Source organism: Manacus candei, unplaced genomic scaffold (assembly GCF_025592945.1).
Source record: "Manacus candei isolate 608988 ecotype Guabito, Panama unplaced genomic scaffold, ASM2559294v1 h1tg000051l, whole genome shotgun sequence".
In the NCBI taxonomy this organism is placed as follows: Eukaryota; Metazoa; Chordata; class Aves; order Passeriformes; family Pipridae; genus Manacus; species Manacus candei.
This window is the reverse complement of record NW_026138099.1, coordinates 4,673,413-4,689,766: the sequence shown is the minus strand read 5'-3', so window position 1 is coordinate 4,689,766 and position 16,354 is coordinate 4,673,413. Positions and strand designations below refer to the sequence as shown.

At 38.7% G+C, this 16,354-nt stretch overlaps 1 protein-coding gene across 2 annotated transcripts in view; it reads left to right on the top strand.

Moving 5' to 3' along the window:
- The window catches only part of ADAMTSL1 (ADAMTS like 1), a 382,369-nt gene that overhangs the window by 352,133 nt on the left and 13,882 nt on the right, over positions 1–16,354 (top strand). For both annotated transcript variants that reach the window (XM_051801328.1, XM_051801329.1), the window contains 2 exons: positions 12,478–12,678; positions 13,697–13,877. In XM_051801328.1, the coding sequence (XP_051657288.1) occupies positions 12,478–12,678; positions 13,697–13,877 (382 nt within the window). The remainder of the gene's footprint in view (positions 1–12,477; positions 12,679–13,696; positions 13,878–16,354) is intronic.

The window sequence follows — 16,354 nt, the reverse complement described above, 5'->3', positions numbered from 1 at the left end:
AAAGGAGTGATAAGTAAGCTTTGTTAGATAAACATTATATTTAAATGGAGTTAAAAGACAACAAAGGTGAAAAATTATGTTAGAAACCTGGATAAATTCATGAATAATTTGCAAGGGTTTAACTAAAAGGGGCATCAAAAGTTCACTAAACACTGGTTTCATGCTTAGGGGAAAAAAACGCAAACAGAAAATGTTAGCACAGCAACAGAAGATTAAAGCTGCAAATGAGAACGTTTTTGGAAATTAGTGCTGTATAAAATGTAACAACAATTGACAACCTGAGTTGAAAGGAGAGAACTGGAACTTGAGATTATCATACATGCTATACACTGTCTTTTGCAAAGTGGAACTGTGCAATGCTTCCACCATCATTTCAACCATTTGAAATTATTAACTTGGTCTCTGGAGTCATCACCTCTGGACTTCTTTTACTTAAATTTCAGGGAAGTTGCCGAAGATAAAGGGTCATAACACAAATATCTGGTTTGCAGGTCTTCCTTCTCATTGTCAAGGGTCATTCAGCAGTCATTTGTGTGCCTTCGCTATAGAAGTAGAGGAAAAGATCTGTTAAAATATCTGTGCCCTGCCCAATGGAGCCAGCAACCCTCCCATTAAGATCTAATGTAATATACCTTTTTTGCATGAGTTTACTGGAACATTTTTGTCTTGTGTACTTCTTTTGCTTCTAAAGGGTTGAGCTTTCTAGGCTCAACTCATCATGCAATTAGAGAGCATGATGTAGATAGTGGTTTACACAGGTTGTTGCTTACCATGCTCTTTCACAAATGTTGGAAGTATGCACAGAGTACTGCAGTCTTCCTTAGTCGTCACATTTATTGGAAGGTTGAGTAGTAGACAAGTCTGCGTTATCTGCAGATCACACATCTGAAGGACAGGACTGTTGTCAAAGCAGAAGCTAGAACACCCATGGGGAGCTTGGGAATATTTGTGGGATTTACAGTAGCACAAACTGACAATCAGCGATGAGCCATGGTCTGTCGTGCACTTTCTGATTCTTGGTTCATGGCAAACACACAAGAAGACTTTACATTACACATAATATAAAACACAGTAAATTTCTGAAGTGACACCAATTTATGTTTTGGAAGATTTTCACATTAGATCTTAATCTTATTAAAGTTTCTGACTTTGTGAGTTTTTCAGTTTTGTTTTCCTGAATGTTGGTAACAAAAGTATTATAAGAAACACTACTCTTTTCCTCACAGAGGAATTCTTTTGTTTGTCACCAGATAAGAATTCTGGGGTTTTAGCAATATTCACAACCATTTGACTTCTGTCAATTCTGATTACTTTGTGGTGTTATCTTTTGGAATTAAAGGAACATCCTGAGCTTGCTACTTTTTTCAGTAGTTTATCTATGCTACAGATATCACTGAGTTTTTTTACACAGCTCCCTGGACACATTTCCATAGGTCTTCAGCTTTGTAAATGTTAATTTTGGCATAACCGATGTTGTAGGATCTGGTGTTCCTGACTTCTAACACTCCTGCAGAAAAGGCCTATCAAGAATACTTGTTTTTGTTCAGGTTCAAACTTGTTGTTTCTTGTATTTGAATACATTTCAGTGAGAAAGTCTGAGAATCTTAGAAATCCTGATGAGGATTCACTACAAGTTCTCAAATATATTGTGATATTATTGGAGATTTCATCAGACTTGGCGAAAGACACAAAATATGATATAAAAATGTCTCTTTATCTAAAGAATAGTGAATGTGTTACTGTTGTGTTGCACAATGAATGTTGAAGCTTTAATGACTTTGGCATCTATATATGAAATAAATTTAAGCGAGGATTCTTGCAGGAACATGGGAATAAAGTTCAGAAATGAATAATTCTAGGAATATAGAAATGTAGTACTCCTTATAAATATCGGAGTGAAGTAAAGAAGGTTGAAGGAGAATGTTATTCTAAGGAATCTGAAAATGTGAGTAAACCCATGGGGAAGAGTCCATTATTTGAAGTCTAGTTCCCATCTCTTTCATTTCTTGGGACTGCATATTCTCCAGTTTGCTCACTTTGAACCTGCTGTCATCCCTAGCTTAGGACTCTGAATTTTTACTTTTCCAAACTATGCTACATCTATCCAATTTTGTGTATTTAGGGGGAAAAAAGTCCTTATTTGTAGGAGATACTGAAAATTACTGTGAAGTTAGATGATAAAGTGTACTTTTTTATGACCAGAAAAGTACAGTCAGTTGTAAAAAAAGGAAATATTGCTGCTCCCTCGTTCTCTCTGATTACTTCTATATCATATTTACTCACTTCACAAATCAGAACATGATTTTACTGTCAGCACAGCAAAGATAGTCCTAGAAAGCAGATTTCTTTCTGGTTTTATACATTATCGCCAATGACAACAGAGTTAGAACAGCCTAGCTGCCAATTTCACTACTGCTTCAGAATGTGAATGTCTCAATTTAAGGAGACTGAAGTGTTTTGCTAAGGAGGATGAGTTATGAGGTAGACCAAACTCCTCTCTCTCAGCAATCGTAAATCTGAAATTAAGAGGCTCCAACTGAAGAAGTATGGAAAAAGAAAGAAATAACAACCCTGTATTAGAGGATATATGTATACTGGCAAAACCAGCGAAGGAACACAAAAACAACTAAACAATAATCCCGTACCCAAAGTCCCCTTCAGAAGGAAACAGTTCGACACTTCTCTGTCCTCTGGCGCGATCCTAACCACGGCCGGCAGGGGGCGCTGTTGGGTCACGGAGGAGCAGAGCCCGCAGTGCTCGGCGTTGGTCGGCAGGGGGCGCTGTTGGGCTCTGGCGGTCGCTGCGTGAGGGCCTGGAGCGGGAGAAGCCGAAAGTGGAGATTTCCCCTGCACCGAGGAGGGGAAGGGGAAAAGGGGAAAAAGGGGGCTCTTCCCACGAAACTCATGCTGTCTGCACCTGGCTGTGGCCAGGATTTCTCCCCCTTTGTCGATGATCACCAACTGCCTCCAACACAGGAGCGGAGGAGGGAGAGGGCGATGTCCTCCCCAGAAAGTTCCTCTGCAGGTGGGTCAAGCCTCTCCGATGAAGTCTGAGCTGGGCTGGGCTGGGGGCAGAACAGGGTGCAGGAAAACGAAGCCAGAAAACAGCCACATGACCAGGCCAAAAACAAAGCCTTTCCACCCACACCCCTCCCTGTGTCAGGGCAGAAGAGAAGTGACTGCCGTTTCCCGAGGAGAGGGAGAAAACAACTTACCCCACACACGCACAGTCTTCTGACAGCCAGGAATGCAGTCTTCAATCTTCAGTCAGGAATCCAGGCCTGCTAGTTAGTTCTTTTGTGTGTGTCAATTACCTTAGGCAAACCCCTTGCCCCTCCCTTGTTCAACATCTTTCTTTTACAGTGATGCAGGGGAAAGAAAAATTCCCTGCTTGGTGTTTTAGAACAAGTAAACCTGCGACAATGAAGAGCTGACTACAAATTTTTGTTCTGCAGACATCAACTTTGCAATGCAGCTGCTTCTATGATGAAATGGTAACAAAAACTTTTCACTGAAAAGATATAAAGGATTTCCTCTTACCAAAATCAGTATTTCCCTCTCATTTTTCTTTTACTGGCAATAGTATTTCCCACTCATTTTCTAGTAGATACACTAGAATGCCCAGAAGATTCCCCCAAAAGCAGAATGGAAAAATATAATTATGGTAGCCACCTTGCTTGGAACCACCTTGCCAGCCTTCTGAGTTTGAATAAATTACTTATTCTGACAGGTCCAACTGCATTTAGAACCAAGGCCCAAAGTTCAGGGAGGGGTCAGTCTTTTTTAATTATTTCAGTGGGAAACACTTCAAACCTGTGAGTAGTATTTGCCTGCCTTTAGATTTAAGAATTATTTAGATGTGACACTCAACAGAAAAATTAACCTATAAGTTTTTTAATGTTCTCTGTTGCATTATAGTGAGTCAAATGTGCACCTGACTACTTTAGGAGAAGAAAGTCTCTATTTATAGGTAGGCTGATGTCAGGATCAAACTCTTTCAGCAGAACCAGAGAATGCTGTAATTGCTTGCTAAATATCTTACTTTTGAGCCATAACATCTGGCTAATAAGACTGAAAGTTGTTAAAAAATCAGTGTGAAAACCGATAAATGACCCAGATGAACACAACTGATCACACCAGTACAAATTTCTTGCAATGTGTGCTGATATTCTCAAGAACACAAGTACTTCTTGAAATGTAAGAAGTTTTCCTTTACACCCTTTTGCCTTACCATCTCTACCATAAGCCTGCTTTAAATTTTCTTAAGTTTGGGAATTAATGCTGCATTAAAATTGGAAGCAGAAGTGCAAAATAATTTACAATCTGCACAGAGTCATCAAAGAGAAAACTCATTAATAGTTATGGTTAAACTGATGTCTATGCTCCCCTAAGGAAAAAGACAGCTGCACAAGCTGTGCAGTAGGAGTCAGATAAAATCATGACTATCTGAGAAGTTATTTTGCAGAATGTCTTTTTTCTCCTTATTTTCTGTTATAAATTTGCTATCATGTTTGAAAAGTAGTTCTAATGCTAAAGAATATTTTTATCAACTTTATTTTATATTAACATTACCTCCAGTGCAATGAGAGTAAAGTACGAGGTGCATTCATAGGCTAATCTGTCCTTCTAATTTTTTTATTCTTTTCCTTCCATTTTTTTCTCTATGAAAAATCTGCCTTGTCACAATATTTATGAGAATTCCCAGATAGGTATGTGACATTTCTGTAAATATTAGAATTAAAATTAATATCAAGAGTATTCCATTATTATTGCAATTAATTCCCCAATCTGATGCTATCACATTGATTACATCCTAAATATTGTATAAAGTTCCTACAGTGTTGCAGCATCTTCCTTCTGCAGCAGACTACACCATAGCATTGCATTGAAATGTGTGGCTTTTCTTTTGCAAGTCCTGTGTACTTATACATTTTGGTTTAAAAAGTAGGTGATGATGCCTCCGCTTGATCAAACCTTTTGACTACACTGATACAGTGGGTTTTTTTCAGGTAATCAGACACTAGTCCAGCCACTGCCAATCTCTGAAAGCAAAGTCAAAAGAGTGACATCCTCTAGGCAATCTGCTGCCTTGGGTTTTTTTACTGCCTACTACTTGGTGCTATGAATGATCTAATCTGAAAACCACTGATCTGCAGCAGTGGTCTAAACTATTTCCATATAAAACAATATCACTGGCCTCTAGGGCAATATCTGTTGAACTGTGAGTTTGTTGTAAAAGTTGTGGCCCTCAAACTTGTGTCTCTAAGCTTTACCAGGATCACTGACCTAGATTCTGTTCTAACATATATATAACTGATGCAGAGCTCCACTGAAGAAAATTTTGGTGGAAAAAAAGGGGTATTAAACTTGCCAGAGGTGTCCCAATCTGGAAACCTGTCATTCTGCCAGGTCCTTCACATAAAAGATCCTTTGAATTCTTGCACAACTTAAGCTTTGTTCTAGAGTAAGTGTTAAGGGAGTTTCAAACTGTGGAATCTCCGATCTGTTGACTAAAAGACTTTTCCATTACAAGTTTTGAAGCAACCTCTCCCTCCATAATGGTCCTCAAACCTCTCCCAAACAACTACAGCACTTTGTTAATAGGACAGAACTTTACAGCCTCTCTGGAGCAAGCAGCACTGGCTTTCCCACACTTGTCTTCTCTCCACCTCCTCTGCTCTGCATTTGTTGTTTTCCTAGTGCTGCAGGAAGTTACGGGAGATGGTATTTCAGGATGTAGTAAGTTTATATTGGTTTAAAAAATACAGAAAACCTTCTAGAGCAACACTGACCTTTGCAACCTGGTAATTGTCTTATGTGCCAGATCTTGCTCTGTCTGTTGTTGAAGTCCTTGTACAGTAGTGTTGTTCACTGCTTACTCCACGTGCCTCATTTGAGTGTTATTTTTCTCCCATAAATGTACTTGTAGAGTTAACCTGGCACTGTAGCACTGGTGGGGGAGAAGTTTACAGTTAAGGTTACTCCTTTTCTGCCTTTGCCATGCACTGAATAAACGTATCAGAGTTAGCTTCAGTGGTCATTTGAGCATGCTGTATCTATCTCTGTAGGCTTTGGTTTCGTGATTTGCCAGTGCTGATTGTATTCAGCCCACTCCTTATTAGTTTGATTGTTGGTGTGTAGGATTCTGTTGCCAGACAAACTTTTAGCAAATAGTATTACTACCAGAGCTTGAAAATTGCCCTGCATTTTAATGAACCCACCATGTGGCTGTGTATTTAAGAGCACTTTTTACAACCACTGTGGGGCAGGGAACAAGCCTGACTCAGTTTTTGTTGAATACTATGTATATTTACAATGCTATGTAAGTAATATCTAATAACAACAACATGTGTGGCATTGGTTTGGGTGTTTTAAGAACTGTAAAAAACTATGGCATATGTTTAGTATGGTGAGTTTCAACTACATCTTTGGTGCCATAAATAGTTATTTAAATGCCTTCTTTTTTAAAGATGCTATTGTTATCAGCTGAATTGGCCCATTTCAAAAATTTCTAAATACATTGTTTTCCTTGTCTAGCATAAATTCATGTTATTTGACCACTATTAAAAAATTATAAGTAAAGGTTATACTTACACTAACATTAATTCTTTCTTCAGGTCACATTACCTTTTATAAATTTTATTTCATTCAATGTGTGAAAGCACTGAGAACTAATTTGCATAACAACCCAAGTTAAGTGTCTCTTTAAATTTGCTCTTTGTAGTATATTGAAAGGTCTTTTCCCATGAGACGAATTTATCAAGACGTCTCTTAGTTTTGCCTCTTCAGGTAAAACAGGTTTTACACACATGACTTTCAGACAGGATTTTAGCTACCTTCATTTGGTTTGATTGTATTTTAAAAGTGAATACATCCTGTCAAATTTTCATCCTTATGTTAGATACAGGATGGAATTGAATTTAACTTCCTTAAGTTTAACATGCATTTCTCATTTCAGTTATCTAAGGAGAAAATCAGGTATGACAGGAAATTGGGAAGTATTTCTCCCTGTCAGTGATTTCACCTGCATAGTGTGAATACAGTAACGCAGTGTCAGTCACAACACAGCAGTACAAGCACCAAGCTTGTACCTATTCAGATTGATCTGTGGCTTACCTACATTTTGTTCTGAGCATTTTGTTCTTCATTTAATTCTTAATCTGGTTTCTGTTTTGAAAATATACTTTACCTCCCTGAATGCAGTGCTAGAGTGGAAATACTGTCATATTTCAAGTCCTGTACCTGCATTAAAGTTATTGCTTTAACACCATGTATTACGGTCTACAACACTTTTCTGTCAAGAGTTCAGTAAAATACACACAGAAACCCACAATCATTTTTTTAGCTTGCTTTGTTTCAGTTTTAATGTAATTAACAATACTGCTGCGAAAACCCCTTCTTTCCATCTTTGTCAGGCATTTGATAGTAGTCAGCAATCATCTGTCATCTCTCATTTTTATGTTTGGATAGGTATACGTCTGTGACTTGCAGAGGCAGGGACATAGGCCTTCTGGCTTGTAGGTCTAGCTGAAGTTTTCTGTGAACTTCTGTCCTACATTTATCATACTTTGTGATGTCCTGATACATGCAGTCCCTAACCAATCAGTGTGCTTACTTCTTGTCAAATTCAGCCTTATTTTTGGTAATTCAAAATATTTTGAACCAGTGCAGCACAAACATTTGTCTGTTTGGCAAAGAGTGATCACCAATGAATAGCAAGGGTGTAAAACTGAACTACAAACATATAGTTGAACATTAATACCAATGGATTCCAACTGTATACAACAATGTGTGTTTACAACCAGGCCATGTTACCCAGACCTACCTCTATCTATTTAAGAAATAACTTCTGAATATAAAAGTGTTGGCCTGAGGCTAAGGCAAGAGTTTGATGATCAGCTGCACTGCTGGCACATGGTTTGGCCTAAGGTAAGACTGAACACACCTTCACTTCTCTTGATTAGGTGCTGGGAGAATGGGAAAGATAAGTTTACTTCCCACAGCACAACAGCTTCAGGGATGCAGTTGGAAAGCTAAATAGTTTGTTGAGGTCAGACTGCAGGACAGTTTCCTTTAAAGAAATTTCAAAGAAACTGCCTGATCTTGACCTGAATTCTTCACTCAGATTCCATCTTTAATAAAGATTAGAAATATTGCCAGGCACTAATCATCAAGTCAATAGTAAATTAGAGAGCTACTTGGTAGATAAATATGAGTGCCCAGAAATAATCTATACTTTAAGATTAGATAGCTCTCTTAGAGGCAATGCTGTATTTTTTTTGTATTTACATTATGAAATGTATTTAATACTTGCAAAAAATTGCTTGACATTTTTACCATTACTTTCCATACAGTTCTGTTGATTTAAGGTATTGGGCTGCCAAAAAAAAGGAATCCAAAAATCAACAGCCTCTGCACTTTTTTTTTTTTCTGTCATTCAAGTCTGCAATTGAAAAAGTGATGCACCCTTTGTATTTTGTTCTCCTAGTACTAGTGTGGTAGCCCAGAGTCTTTCTGCAGCTACAGTCATTCAGAAACTGCTGCAAAGCTGTAATGGGGGGCTGAATTTGACCTGCAGTGTGTATTTATTCTTTCCTGTCAAGAAATTGTTAGCACTGTTGTGAAACATTGGTTTTCCCTTTCCAAATACCCCCCTGTTATCCTTGAAATATTAATATTTTCCCTACTAGAAGATGTTATTTTTATTAGATTTTTGTTTGTATCCCCAGCTTTTGCACATCAGTGACTCATCCTGGCTTTGAATGAATTGAGAGTCCCACTAGACTTTGGAAAGGAGGCTGAAGGCAATATTTTCTTTCTCTACTTAAGAAGGACTGAAGGAGAAAGGCCCTCTCATGCTAGAGCTTTCACTGCTCAAAAAAGTCCCAAAAATTTGTTCAGTGCTCATCTTCCCAAGGGTTTCAATAACCTAAAGCTGTACCATCTGGAAACAAAGCCGGTTTTTCCTTCTCAGGCATTATAGGGACAGGCAGTGAGCTTTGAAAGGATAAAGCACTGTCCACAGGGATGGGAGAAATAGAAACTGTTATTAATCTGCATTAAATGGTATTAAAATTATTTCTGGAAGATGAGAAGGGGATATTAATGGAACATGGTGCTTTATTGTACTCTGGTTCTCACTTCCTACGCATAAAACATTATCCCACAACTTATACATCCATACCTGTGGGAAATGTATAGGAAATGGCAGTTGTGAAATGTGATTGATAGGTGTTAGTAAAGTTTTATTGTTAAGTAATAATTACTCATGTAGAACATATCTAGGGAGTAGCTTCTGAGGGGTTTCCCCCATATTATCAATTACTGGCTGTTCCTTTAGCTAATAATTTATATATACATTTTGGAAAAAGAAATAATACATAAGGCAAGTAAAATAGTCAGTACTAGGAAGATTGTATAGGTTTTCCTGACACTAATTTTTTAAAAGAAAACCAGCATGAACTAGGACTATTTGCATGCTGAAGTCAATTTCAGTTCCTCTGTGTGTAACATCAAACTGACCTTTCTGCTTTCTTCATTTACATTATGCAGGCTGTTTGCAAATGCAGACAGTAAAACTGAGCTCACAGTGTGTCTTTGTTAGTTGTCATGACTATATGCTGACCTGTGGAAATCACTACAATTATCTTAAAAGACAAGTAACTATAAAAAATTAGAATACTGTAGGCAAAAGCCATAGAGCCACTTATTGTTAAGTTTCTCCATTTCCTGTATATTCCTTTGGTTTCCATTGTTTTTAACTTAGCCTTAAACTTATGAGACTAAAATCTTTCATGTCATATTTACTTGAGAATGAGTATCCTGGAAATTGCATGAGTTATTTTTTGAGCACAAGAGTGGGAAAAACACAAAAAAATGAAACATAGCAGGAATAAATAGAGAGCTTACAAAAACAGGAGAAAGGACTGAGCAGCAAAGAATGCTGTGTCTTTGTAGCCAGGATATGAATGCTGGGTAGAGATAACTGTCAAGGATAAAACTGCATTAGACCTTGCCAAGGAAATTAAAACAAATAGCAGACTCTTTACCCCTATAAATAAAAATTAAAAAAAGGGAAGAGATGAGACCACTGTGACCAGTTTACACTCTTTCATTCGGCCTTCTTCTTTCCTTTTTTTCCTTATTTTTAAACATTTATCTGCATTAACTAGATCTTTTCCAGTGCAACTTGGTCATTGCAACTGCAGAGCCTACTATGTGTGTCAGTCTTCTGCTGGGGAGCCCTTGCTCTCTGCAACACTAGTTTCACAGAGTGAACAAGCCCCCAAGGGCAGCTGTAGCCAGCGCACACCCTTCTCCACTGTGGATGCAGGCAGAGTTTGACAGCAAGAAGAGACACAGCAAAGACTCATGTAGCCACTGCACCAGTGAGAGCACCAATATTTATAATCCTGAGTGGCAGATGGTTTCTCCCCAGTGCCTGGATCTGCCTCTCACTGTGACAATGGCTGGTGCATGCCATGGGTCACCACTTGGATTTTCCATCTTGTGTGAAATCTTCTGCTTTATAAGCAAGAAAATAAAAAAAATGGGCAAGGCAGCATCTTCTATCATAGGAAGAGTGTAATTGGAGGTATGATTAATGCAGAAGGCACACAAATAAAGACTACGGTAGCCCGATCCCCTAATGTTAGTTTAGAGGTGTGACCAAAGTCAAAGAAAGGATAGCAAGGGTTCCTAAACAAACTAACCTGTTCCTCAAGTCTCAAAGATTTGGTCTTGATGATGGTTGGAAATCAAAGTCTTCAGCCTTCCTGGGTAAATTAATGGTTGTAGTATTTTTATTCTTGCAGTGACAGGCACCTCAGTAAAATACAGACAATCCTTAAGGAAAGAAATGTATATTTAAATAAAATTTTCATTGCAGCAACTATCAGTCATTTTATCTCTCTTGTAGGAATAATACTTGCTTATTGTATGTTAGTTAAGATTCTCCTCAGGTGGATAGACAAGAATGAAAGGAAGAGCAGTAACAAAAATGGCACATTGCAGTGTCTGTTCGTTGTGTAATGGTGTTACGGAGACTTCATATCCACATCCTTATTTGTCTCAGTGATTAATAACTAATAATCAAATTACACGGAGGTGACAATCAGCTGATGGAATAATTCCTTAATCTTAGAACAATCTTCCATTCTTAGTGTTTTAAATTTGTACTCTTCCCTTTTTTATCCCATTCCTTTTGAACAGTGCTGGTGTGATTGTTCATATTATATTCGTTTATATAGTACACTTCTTTCAGAAGGGATTTCGTATATAATAGAGTCATTCATTCACATACATACTAATGCTAATGTAAGCAAACAGTATAAAGCCTCAGTATAACAAACTAACAATCAGTATAGATTGCATTCACAGAAACTTAGACAGGACTTTCATGGGTCAGTGACAGGCACAGGAATGCAGGACCAGCCTAAGTCACAAGCAGTCCAAGTAATACATGCTGTCCTTTACACATGGTGTTTCTGGCTCCCCACCCCTGCAATTGGTGTGGATGGGTTGCACCATGGAAATCACCTAGTTTTTTTTCTTTTTTTCCCCCCAGGAAATAGGTAAGGCAACTTAGCTGCCTTTCCCAAGTTATGCGAGTCTCATAAATTTTCTGCAGTTTGTCATGAAGCTGGCAAAGTGCACAGCTGGTATGAGGACCACAGAGTCTGGTAGATATGCTCCTGTCAGGTCAACAGGCAAAGAACTCACTGTGAACCTGATCCTCATCAGCTGTGCTGATGTTGCATGGACTTTACACAATGCTTCAGAACATCAAGGTTTTTCAGTTGCTGGTTTTGGTTGGTTGTTGCTTGGACAATTGCCCATTGCTGTGACAAAACAACAACAAAGCTCTAAAGGCTCTTTGGTTTTTTAACAAGTCTTTTGTGTATCAAAAATTTCTGATTTTTAATACAAAAAACCCAACCAACCAACCAAAAACCCCCAGAAACAACCAACCAACCAACCAAAACAACCAACCAACCAAAACAAAACAAACAAACAAACCAAAATTTAAAAAAAAAAAAAAAAAAAAAAGGAAGAATAAGGTGGCTCTGTGGTTTAAATAGGAACTTTGGAGACCAAATTCTGTTTGTATTGCATGTTCAAGCATACTCCTTGAGTTTATGCCAGGTGTGTTACCTCCCTATCCCACTTTCTTCAATACCATAATGAGGATGATCAAAAATAGTGGGAACCCTAGAAGGCCTAATATAAATAATAATTGATATGAGATTTTTCATATTGCTGATTCACTGCCTTTTGGATTTATTTTTTTTCCAGCAGATGAGGAGGTATTCATTATTACAGAATTACTATTTATCATTATGAGATATCATTATGAGGAGAAAATGGGATGGAATTGTCTACTCCCCCTAACTTTGACCACTTCAGAGCATGTAATTCTGTATCAAGTTCAATATTCATTAGGTACTCAACAGGTTTCTTTCATGGCCCTATTTTTAGGTTGTGCTGTTGATGGTCATCCAACCCCAAATATCACCTGGCTTTACTCTAGTGAACCTCTCCGTCTGCGACATCATCTCCTGGCAGCAGGCCGGATTCTTCAGATACTCAATGTCAGTGATTTCACTGATGGTGAATTCAGCTGCCTTGCTCAAAATGAGGCTGGCTCACTCACACAAAAAATGTTCCTGGCTATACAAGGTAACTTTACAGTTTCAGTCTTGCAACCCTGGAAAGGTCTTTCCATGGGCTTTTCTGCACTGCTTTTCTTATCCTGGACTTCTCTCTAAAGCCATTGCCATGAACATCAGGAAAAAGATGGTTTGATGCTTTATTATTTATAATAATAATTTATTATTTCAGGACTTCCAGGTACCTTACAGTGTCTTTTAAACTGGTTTTACTTCACCAAAACAACACCAGATATTTCTGGCCTGCTGAGCATAAAACACACCTTACTGATTCCAGCTATACTTAGGGTGAGTCTGGACAATTTTCTTGTCCAGAAGTTTCAAGACAGAGGTATCACAGTTTAAAGCCCTAAAACTTGAAGCCCCTCTGTTAATCTGCTAAAGTCAGTGTTTCACAGTCTCTTCTTGAAAACCCTTCAGTTGTAAAAATGCTGAAACAGTTATTGTTATAGTTATCCTAGAAATAAGATGAAGGTGATGAAGCCACAGAACAAAGTGGTGCAGGTGGATTGGAACAGAATATGCAGCTTTCGTTGCTCCAATTATTAGTGATGGGTAGTAAGAATTTAACTTTTCTTTCAATTTTGCCATAAAATTTTGAGCATGTTGCAGCTCCCCCATTTATCTTCGGGATAGGTGATCTGTATAATCTATCTGGTGGGAAACACACTGTTTTAAGATCATAGATTCATAGATACTGCTAGTAACTGCAGTTAACCACATCTTCACTAAATCACACACCTTTAAAAATATAGGTGCAACATGCTGCATCACTGTCATCTGGCTTCACTTAACTGGTCTACCATGTTATGCACTTTCCATGCCTAATGCTTCTAAGCAACAACACGTGGGTTTGTTACAACAAAGGCAGTCAGTGGTTCACATCAGGTGCCTTGTAGGTGTCGGTAGCTTCCCTTCACTGAGTCCGTATATTTCATCCAGGAGAACGTCTTCAACTCTCTCTTTTCTGATTTACTCCTGCTATCAGTTTTTGGGTGTTAACATGTCTCTCCCACACTTTTTGGCAGAATACCGGTGGTCAGTGGACAAACTGACAGCTTGTTCGGCTTCCTGTGGCCACAAAGGGGTGCAGCTGCCCCAGTTGAGGTGCTTGCTGGATGGGGCTGAAGTCAACACATCGTACTGCAGAGAGGCACCCAAGCCATCTCTGCAGCCCATTGCATGCAACAGAAGAGACTGCCCTTCACGGTTCGTATGTCTCATATTAAAAATGTCACACATACATTTAAGATGTGCTTGAGGAGTTCTTTTTAGAACCACCAGCCTCTCTGGTGCCTGTTTGGAGTAGTCATTGCTAAAAGGGAATTTATGAGTGCTTAACCAAGACAGCTGGGAGTCTGTAGCAAAATCTGTGGAAAACATTGACAGTACCTGGTAGAAAGAGAGTTCATTCCTTCAGTAATTATGTTAGAAAATAAAGTAGAGGCTATTGCTTACTTTTTATTAGTAAAGTTCACAGGTTGAGTTGTCTTGGGTGATTGCAGGTTGAGCTGTCTTGGGTGATTCCAGCCTCACTCTATGTTGGATATAGTTATCATGCCTTTTCTGAGCACTACACGCATAGGAATTTGGTCACCCAAGAACTGTGGGATCATTTCTTTTTTGTGTTACACATGGCTTCATAGCAGTTTAGTTAGACAGTGTAAAAGACAAGAAGCTCAGTTTAGCAGCTACTTTGCAGTTTAATTCTGGTTCCTGTGTTGCCTGAACATTGATATGGGCAGGACTTGCATAGAATTTCCTTAGCAGAGTGGAAATACCTTTTGTAAAATGGGAACATCCCGTCAGATCTAATTGGCGTGAGGGGTGCTCAGAGTGAGTTCTGCCTCTTTTTGGAGTTTTCTAGCTTGTAGTTACCTTGGAATTGTAACTCTCTGCCCTTGTTTTTCATTACTGTTAAACACAAAGGATCTAGAACAGCTTTAAAGACTTCTGGCTACACTTAGGTCTTCCTCTGCCACACCTTAAATCCTGTGTTCAATTTTGGGGCCCCTGGCTACAAGAAAGAAGAAGGACAGAGAAGCTAGTGAAGCATCTGGAGCACAAGTCCTGTGAGAAGCACCTGAGGGAGATGGGATTGTTTACCCTGGAGAAAAGGAGGCTCAGGGGAGACCTTATCGCTCTCTACAACTACCTGAAAGGAGGTTGTAGTGAGGTGGGGGTCGGTCTCTTCTTCCAAATAACAAATGACAAAACAAGAGTAATAGACCTCAAGTTGCACCAGGAGAGATTTAGATTGGCTATTAGGGAAAATTTCATCATGGAAAGGGTTGCCAAGCATTCAAACAGTCTACCCAGGGAAGTGGTTGAATCATCATCCTTGGAGGTATTTAAAAGTTGTGTAAATGTGGCGCTTAGGGGCATGGTTTAATGGTGGACTTGGCAGTGCTGGCTTAATGGTTGGACTTGATGATATTATTTCCAACCTAAACGATTCAATGGTTTTACCCTACACAAAACCTTTCCTTGTTTGACAACCTTTGGTGCAAAGAAGAATACATCCTGAGTGCCTATCCAAAGAGTCGGTATAGTGTTATGGCCCCTGCCTATTAAAAATGTCATGCTTCTGCAATTCAGTATCTCCTTAGCTGAGATGTGTAAACATTTTTTTTTCCATATTTTTCTGTGTTTTCACTCCCTCCTCTCCCTTATTTCCAGTGTGGATATGGTGTGTTTCAGTATACAAGCACTTACAAGATGTCAGGATCTCAAGAGAAATGTACAACTTCCCTCATTCAACAGTGATTAGAGACTTGTATTAAACAAAGAGAGTCTAAGCTTAGGCAAGGAAAGGTGCTAAGCAACTCAAGGAGAAATGGCCAGATTCACCACTCTTTCTGTGTCTTGGGTATATTGCACATTTCTGTTTAATTACCTTTTAAAATATATTCCTACCCTTCTTTGCAGGCAAATGTTTTCTGAGTTGCCAGCTGAGTCATAAGAAGGAAACCAAAAGAGATTTTATGAAATATGAAACCCATTCATTAGCAGCAGTTTTTGATGGCAGTAAATTCCATGGGAATGGTTTATGTCTTTTTATACCTTCCCCAAATTGTAACACAACCCAAAATCCTCCCTCAACTCCTGAGAAACTGCTGAGATGTAAGCTTGGAAATAGAAGTTGATTGACATGCAGAGCAGAGCTTTATGACCAGTGCAAAAATTGCAGGTTCAACCTCACCAAACTGCTTGAAAAAAGTACCAGTGTTTTTGTTGAGAGTATGTTTGTTTATACTTGTTTCTGTGACCATGGGAGTTAATTACCTGCAAAGGACTGAGAAATAGAAACAGATGCCTCTCCATGGGACTGGAGAATGCCTATTGCCTATTTAGTAAAGTAATCATAAACACTTCTGGTGAGGGATGTGATAGGCAGTATTTTACTCCCAAAACCACACAAATCCTGCCTAGGATCCAGACACTTAATGAAGCAAATTTCTGATTTGACCATAAAACTGTTCAGGAAACTAGCAATCAGTTACATTCTTCCTGTTCCTAAGTCTTTCACAAACCTGACTGTATGAGTGTTTCGCTTAATGATCCTTAAAGTAACAAAATGTATTGGACTATTATTTTCTGTTGTTACAGCCTTTTAGCTAGTTAGACTAGATTTTTTTAAATGCAAGGGTTCAGAACCTAAGCCTCAGCTGGTGAATGCATGGTCT